At 49.0% G+C, this 8,473-nt stretch overlaps 1 protein-coding gene across 1 annotated transcript in view; it reads right to left on the bottom strand.

Moving 5' to 3' along the window:
• Positions 1–8,473, bottom strand: part of GUCY2C (guanylate cyclase 2C) — a 99,889-nt gene that overhangs the window by 10,515 nt on the left and 80,901 nt on the right. The window contains 4 exon segments of the mRNA XM_015420687.1: positions 1,685–1,761; positions 3,813–3,907; positions 5,700–5,798; positions 7,672–7,846. Of these exon segments, the coding sequence (XP_015276173.1) occupies positions 1,685–1,761; positions 3,813–3,907; positions 5,700–5,798; positions 7,672–7,846 (446 nt within the window).

Below are 8,473 nucleotides of genomic sequence, written 5' to 3'. Positions count from 1 at the left end.
CTCGAAGGGTGACCCCCCCCTCCCAGACAAAAGAAAGAATCAGGCGACTTACCTTCGAGTAGTTCCTGGGCCACTTGGTCTTCAGCTGCACGAGGGAGGACTGGTGGGACAGCAGCGCCCCCTTTCATAGGGTATTCAAGCCGGAAGGGAGGGGAGGCGGGGCCGGCCCAGATTTGAATGCACAAATGAAACTACTGGGCTTCTGGGCTTCCTCGCAACTATTGGGTAGGGGGAACCTCTGGCTCCTGCGCCAAGATTAGATTTGCTGCGCTGACGATTGGGAATTGGTGCGCCAGCGCAGCTTGGCGCACCTTAAAGGGAACCTAGGACCAGACTATGGGTCTTCACCCGATGGGCCGTTCAAAGAGGTTTTGGTGCAGCAGGAGAAACCAATAGATGGAACAAGAAAGGGGACCCGCGAAAATCAGAGCGGACCGTCTTTTTTCCCAGACGGAGATGGTGACTTACTCAAGAGGAGACCTTCCCAGGATCCAGCTGCCAGACTCTTCGCCGCCGCACCCCATCCGAAGCCCCCTCCCCTCTCCCCATTCAGAAGCAAACAGTTGCAGTCCCGCCCCAAAAAAGCACCTCCCTGCCGCGATCGGCCTCTCTAGCCAAGAGCTTGGTGGCTTTAACCCTTTCAGACCTGCAGAGCCAGAAGAGAGGGGCTCCTTCCACCCTCCCCATCGTCGAGAGCAGCGCCCGGATATTTCCCCCCCACACTGGACTTGGGCCCGGCGTCCCATAATGCAAGTCAGTGGGATTTCTCGGGAGTAACTCCGCACAGGTCCGCGCTCCCCGGGGTACCCTTGGCTGTTCAGCACACTGGGGGCTGCTGGAGTTCATTGCGGGGTGGAAGCAAACAGAAGGCTGCTCAGGGCGGGCAGTCCCCCCCCCCGCTCCGATGCGAGGCCGGGCGGCCGCCTTGCCACTCGGCCCTTGCTGTTTCCCTCTCTCTCAACCCGGAGTTTGCAGAGCATTCCCTGCGCATGCGCAGGGGACGCTCTGTGAGTTTTGGGGGGATTTAAACATCCCCCCGATGTTTTTTTTCCAGATTTAGGATTTTTGTGCACACGTGGGGACCGCCCCACGTGCGCACAAACCTCTCCCTCCCCCCCAGGTCCCCCTGATGTGTGGATTTAAGTATCCACACACCAGGGGGCGACTTGAGAATTAGATATATAGATAACTGGACACCCACCACCTCACCCAAAGGCCTGGTGGAACAGCTCCATTTTACAGGCCCAGCAGAACTGTAATAGGTCCTGCAGGGCCCTGATCTCCAACAGGAGAATCCTTTGGGCTCCAACAGATGTCCTTTGGGCTGGGGACAACCAGCAGGTGCTGATCTGCTGAGCACAATTCTCTCTGGGGCACATATCGGGAAAGGTGGTCCTTCAGATATGTCAATCCTTGGCCACACAGAGCTTTGACAGAATAGAAAATACAGTACTGACAATGTGTATATATATATATTCTTTTTTAAAAAGCATGCTTAGGATTCATTAGGCCATAGATATGCATCTGTATGCACTGATGCCATCTTGACCTTTGCCAGGAGTATGCCAAATGATAACAGAAGGAGAATAGATGGGTACTTCAAATGCTGAAGACAGAAGTGTAAGTACTGTTAATAGTACTACTAAGAACCACTACAAAGAAGCTAACTCAAAGAACCACTTACATAGAAGGTGGAGTTGGAAGATTATATTGCTTGTCCTTCACTCCTGTGAGCCAATAGGTAATCTCAGTTCCTCTTCCCTAATATAAAATGAGATTAAATCAAATATTAGATTTCTATAGTGTATCTTCTCTTCTATGTGATTTTTTAAAAAACACCCTCTGTGATAATTTATCTGGACTATTTGTCCCGTCATCACTATGCCGTAGTGGGTAACTATTATTTACTTTTTACTGAGGCTGAACTATAATTTGTGGGCAAGTCGGTCAGCCTGTAAGCAAGGATACAGGCTTGACTCATCCATGCCCATAAAAAGATAATCTAATATAGTCTGATCTAGTGGGGCTGCTCTTAGGTTCTTTCTAGATGGCTTGGGGGGAGTTCGTTTCATGAAGAAAATGTCCCATCAATGCCTACTAGCTGTAGTGAGTAAAGGGGGCCCCCATAATCAGAGGCAATGAACATCTGAAACCCAGTACTAGGAGGCAACATCAGGGGAAGGCCCTGGCCTTTGTGCCCTATTTGTTCGGTCCTCCAGAGAAATTGGTTGGCCACTGAGTGGACCATTGGTCTGATGCAGCAGGGCTCTTCTTCAATGCTCCCTCTAAGATGTGGAGTCTTGTGGGCAAAAACTCTACTATGTGAGCTACTGGCATTAAAGTCGTGCGCGAGCAATTTGGCTACTGCATAAATTAGTTTGTTCTGGAGCCATTCTTCCTGAGCTAAGACAAAATGTGTGAGCCAGAGGCTAAAAAACTGTGAGCTAGCTCACACTAACTCAGCTTAGACAGAACACTGCTCTTCTTATGTTTTTTATACATTGCAACATTGTTTTGTCTTTGTTTAACTTCTGTCATGAGCATGCTGTATAAGATGTATACCTAGGATTTTTAAATAATTACATACATAAAAATACGTATCAGAAACCAGCATAAGCAAGCTATGACTACCATCCAGTTCAAAGTTATGCATAGGGAAGTCCTGATGAAATGAACAAGTTTTACCACTGAGATTAGTTAAGACAGCCAGTGCAGTGAAGTGATTAAACTGTGTGGGTTTGATGAGGAAAACCCAAATCAAATTGCTGTTCATCTATGAGGCTTACAGGGCAAGTTCCCAGGGTCGGCTCCAGGTGCTTCTGCGCCCTAGGCGAGGCACAGATGCCAACCTCCTGGTGGGACCTAGAGACCTCCCAGCTGGCCGCCTCCTTGCCCGCCCTCTCCACCCACCACCCACCCCACTACCCTTGAGTGAGTCCCTCTCCCAGTGCCCCAGGCCGCTCCCTCCTAATGCCTACCTTCTGTCTCTGTGGATCTTAAAGCGCCTCTTTGCCAAGGGGAGCAGGGGCGGCAGGGGCAGGAGGGGAAAAAAGTTCAAGAGAGAAGGGCGACAAGCGAGCCGGGGCTGCTGCTGCTGCGCAGGTCCAACGGGTGGTGATGCGACCCCTTCCCCCCCGCCACTCCAGAGCTGATTAATTGGCGAAGGAGCGACCAGCAAAGGGGAGCAGGAGGCAGCGAGCGGAACAAGCTGGAGGCAGTTTGACAGCCCCTGCCCGAAGGAACTGCTCCCCTCCATCCCCCGGCTGACAAGCAGAATCAGGCCATGTGGCACCTGGCGCAGCACCGGGGGCGCCCAGGGCCCGTCCCAAGCAGGGAAGGGGCGTGAGGGGGCATTGGGAGGACATGCCCCCCTCCCCAGGGTTGAGGGATAGAGGCCTGCCAGCTCAGCGCGACTGGGGGTGCTGGGTAGGGGTCCGGTCGGAGGCAGAAAAGTTCTGAGAAGCTCCGCGCCAAAGCCTGCAACAACTTAGAGACTGGCGCTCGGCTCCGAAGCCCGTCTCTCCCACACGTCGGGGGAGCGGCTTGGCGTGGCATCGGCTCCTTCCTCTCCTCGCAGGATGGTCAGAGAGGCGCCATTGCTGCCGAGTCCAACGGGCGGCAGGAGGAGGGGGCTTTTTTGGGGGGAGGCACAGTTCGGTGTGACGCCTCCATCCAGGGCCCACTGCTCTAGGCGAATGCCTAGTTTGCGTAGTAGGTGAGCCGGCCCTGCAACTTCCTTTGTCCCCAACTGGTAATTTAAAGTGTATAAAGCTTCCAGGGATGTGACATTTCGAGGCTGATCTTTTTGTTACCTTCAGATAAGTCTCTCCTCGCTCTTCATACTGGAATTGGCAGTCTGTCCTCTTGAGGATAGCAATAGTAGAACCACTTACATGAATGCGTAGAGCTATAAATATACAAACAACAAATAATAAGCATAAAATTTTAACACAGATTCTTGTTTAACTTTTGGTTTTGGGCTGTGCTAGTTTATATTAAAGCGAAGGAGTTTAGGGCTTTTTTGTTTGTTTATTTATATTTATTTGTAAATTTGGCTTATAGACTGCCCTCCCTCGTGCAGCTGGCTCAGGGTGGTGAACAACAATTTCAGTAAACATATTCACAAATCAAGTTAAGTTAATTAAAACGATAAAACAGTGGCAATGCAAAAACAATTTCAGATGACGCTTAATAAACCAGAATCATATCCTTACCCCTATGTGGGAGGAGGAGAGAAAGGGGAAGTGCCAGACAAGGTAGAGGCCATTGCTGTCCTCAACCATAGGCCTGGCGGAACATCTCTGCCTTACAAGCCCGGCGAAACTGCGTTAGGTCCTGCAGGGTGCGATTGCCGTTTGGCAGAGAGTTCCACCAGATCTACCAGCGCTGGCTCTGGTTGAGGACAGCCGGATATTTTTTGGGCATAGAGTTTTGCCCTTAAACCAGAGCATCGCCCTGAAACATTCCTGACGTGATGACATCACTTCCATGTGACATCAGGGACATTAGGCATGGTAACATTGCCCCACCCTCCACTCCTGGAGAGCTCCCTCCCACCTCCTGCCAGCAGAACCCTATCCCCCCAATATTTATTTTTTAAAGCTTTCAGATTTTTATGCAAACCTAGGGCTTCAGCCACATTGAGAATTAGATATATTGATATTCTAAAAAAAATCTTAGTATCTTTCGTAGTCATTTGTAAACAGAGTCATTTAGTAAACAGTCATTTGTAAACAGAGCACAGCAACTGAAACTACGATCAACAAACAACAAAGTAGTATTACAAAGTACCATTACGAGTACATTTTAGGTAGGGTCACCATTCCCCAGGTGGGGGCAGAGGATCCCCCGCTTTCGCAGGCTCCTCCCTGCTGGCGGTGATGCTCTGGTTTTGGGGCAAACCTGTGGTTTGAGGGTGATTTTACCCAGGCCCGTAGCCAGTGGTGGGGCACCGAAGGCAATGCCCCCCACTGAATTTGCAGCACCCCCATGCCCTCCCTTCATCATGCTCATTTTCATCCTCCCCCTCGGTGAGGAAAAGTCACCCAGCCATGCAAGGGAAGGGAGCAACAGAGCCAAGGGGGAGAGCAGCAGCAGCAGCCGGAGAAGAAGGCAGTGAGTGCAGGACCAGTGATGAGGATGAGCTGGGCATGCTCTATGCTGCTGCTCCGTACTTGGGGGTGAATGGCTCTCTGCCTCCTCCCAATGGAGGTAAACCTGCCCCCAATGTTTCCTGGCCAGCACTTTTTTTTCTGGGTTGGGTGTTCTGAAGAAGGTGGGGTGGCCAGTGGAAAAAGAGTTCTGGAGGAGGATGCCCCCCTGACCACCTCGCCCATGCTGGTCTCCACATCTCCTGTCAGGGCACAGCTATCTGGCTAAATACGGTTGGCGACATTTTAATTTCCTCTCGTCTCCAGCCTGCTGGGGAGCTTTGTGCATTGCAGGGATGAGGTGCCAAGCCGGCCCGGGATCAGCTGAGCCCCAGGCCATTGACTGACATATTTCTCTATCCCAGCAGCCTACTTGAACAAGGAACTGGCCTCGCTGCCTGCCTCCCCCTCCCTCCCTGACAAGGCCCCAGCATCAATCCGAATGCAGCTGCAAGATAACAGAGCCGGCCCGACCTTCTCCCTGTAGGCCTGTGGGGGCCTGCAGATCAGCTCGTTTAATTAAATTTAGGACTAAATCACCCTCCTTACGTAAACCAGTAGATTCCATCCTTGAAGTTGTGTTCACTGTGTCTCCAAACAAACAGTAACGCGGCATCTTAATCCCAACAACACCAGCAGCACAAGGACCTGAAGATGTAGAATAAGTATCAAGCACGATTTCAAAGCTGAACTCGAGAATTAAATAAAGTCATGAATGTTAGGAAAGTCAGGAAACAGACTAGGCTTCAAGGAAGGATCAGGACAGTAGTACAAAATTTGTCCTATTTTCCCCCTGTGAAATTTTTATAGAACTGAGATTACCAAGAGGGCTGTAGTCTAGTAAAAAAAAGCAAATCTTTAAAAATAGAAATCAGATTTCCCACTATTGGAATAAGCAACATAAAGTGTACAAAAAGCAAGTCAGCTTCTAGAGGGAACAACAACTAAGCAAAGCTATCCCTTTCTACAAATCCTGTTTCTTTGTTTTGTCCCCTCAGGCTGGCTTCCTGATTCTTCTTTAACTCTCCTCTTCCTTGTCAGCCATGTAGCTGGAAGCATAGGGGAGCAATCCTAAGCAGAGCTACTTATAAGGAAGGCCCATTCTCTTCAGTGGCACTTATTCTCAGTAATGCAAGATTACTTTATCCAGTAATATAACTTCCTAAATAAATGTTTTCTGTTCTCTTTAAATAAATACTTTCTGTTCTCTCTCTCTCTCTCTCTCTCTCTCTCTCTCTCTCTCTCTCCCTCCTTCCTCAGCCCCCCTGCAGCTGTGGAGAGGGTGGGGAAGGAAAGGGAAGCTGCCCTGCCCTTCTGGTCAGTTTCACTGACCAGAAGCGACAGGGCAGCTCTGGAAGGGAAGAGAAGGCCCCTAAGTGACCTTCCCGGGGAACTAATCTAATCTAATCTAATCAGTAATATAATTAAGTTCCCCGCTCCCCTGCCCCAACACCCCAGCCCCACCGACCAAAATTTTCTGGCTATGGGCCTGCCTCCGCAGCTGGTGTTATCTACGCTGTACAAGGTCACTGTGCTCTTTCTCAGCAAGGCAGCTTTAAACTCTATTTAACTCACAAGCAGGCTGCATTTGAAGCCTGAACCAAACTTTGAATCAGAACAAAATTTTAGTGCAACCAAAGTTCTTTACCTACATGCAGACAATCTCCTCTATGCTATCCCAGACCAAGCTTCAGGCTATTAACTTCCAGAAGTTATAAATGAAAGTACTGGAGGAGTTTCCAGTAGCTCCCTTGGCAACTACACTGAATTTATTAGCTACTTCTTTATATGGACTTTTATCTATTTACACTGTGTAATACACTTTGACTGGCCTGTGGTGGTTCAAGTGGTTAAGACACTGAACTACAGATTGGAAGGTTGGTAGTTCAGCAGTTCGAGACCCGAGTGTCACAAGACAGAGTGATCTCCTGTCTCTGGTCCCAGCACCTGTCAATTTAGCAGTTCAAAAGCAAGAAATTGCAAGTAGATAAATAGGTACCACTTCGGTGGGAAGGTAACAGTGTTCCGTGCGCCTCAAGTCATGCCGGCCACATGACCACGGAAACATCTTTGGACAGCGCTGGCTCTTCGGCTTGAAAATGGAGATGAGCACCGCATCCCTAGAGTCGGATTCAACTGGCTTTCGAGCAAGGGAAACCTTTACCTTTACCTAATACACTTTGAGTCTCAGTGAAAAAGGCAGTCAAACAAATAAATAAATGCCTGCAAAGATCTGCATAATGATATAATGGGCTGGATCCTGTGGATCTGTTCTGTTGATACTAGTACCTTCCTCCAGCACAAGGAGATGACTGCTGATACTACAGGCACTTCTGCTGGTTGTTATTCTGAGTCAGAGGACAGTTTATTGCACTGGGGGATATGCTACCATTTAACAGAACAAATTCAAAGGATCCAGCCCATCATGACCTGTTTCTGTGATCAATTTATGAAAAATCAAACAGAACTGAGAGTTCATCATTATTTGTCTTTATCATGTACTTGATATATCACTCCCTACCAGAGTGTATTCCTATTCGAATCCATATAGGAACATCTGGAAGATGCTGTAGTTCAAAGGACCCCATGAAGCTGAGTATATCCAGTGCCATCATGGAAATATCCACTGCATGACGATTCCCATTCCTCTTTGGTAAACCACTTACTACCATATATGCATCTCCAATGGTCTCTACCTGTTGAAATATGAAGAGAAGAAGAGAAGAGACTGGATTTATACCCCGCCCTTCACTACCCAAAGGGGTCTCAGTGTGGCTTAAAAACTCCTTTCCCTTCCCCTCCCCACAACAGACACCCTGTGAGGTAGGTGGGGCTGAGAGAACTCTTGACAGAAACTGCTCTTTTTCAAGAACAGCTGTGCCAGAACTACAGCTTGCCCAAGGTCATCCAGCAGGTGCAAGTGAAGGAGTGGGGAATCAAACCTGGTTCTCCCAGATTAGAGTCTGCACACTTAACCACTACACCAAACTGGCTCTCCATCTTTACATGAGAAAAGAGCCTGATAGATGTCCTTCTTTGCACTGGGAAAAAGGAATGTTAACCACCTTAGAATTAAGTAACACAAGTGGAGACCCGCAAGAAACTTGCGGAATGGTTATCCTATTCCTCACACCTTTGCTTCCTCCTGTCTCCCTCTACCTTTCTCCCTTCTGCTCCCCCTTTCTTTCTTTCTCTCACTCCTCCATGTATGGTTTGGAGGGTGAAGTCTATGGCATTATACTGATCTGTAGTTCCTCCCCTCCTCAAATCCCACCCTCCCCAGGCTCCACCCCACAAATGTCCAGGAATTTTCCAACCTGGAG

This window comes from Gekko japonicus, unplaced genomic scaffold (genome assembly GCF_001447785.1).
Source record: "Gekko japonicus isolate JY-2015 unplaced genomic scaffold, Gekko_japonicus_V1.1 scaffold1291, whole genome shotgun sequence".
Taxonomy (NCBI): Eukaryota; Metazoa; Chordata; class Lepidosauria; order Squamata; family Gekkonidae; genus Gekko; species Gekko japonicus.
The sequence above is the reverse complement of the archived record's forward strand: the minus strand, read 5'-3'. Positions and strand labels throughout refer to the sequence as shown.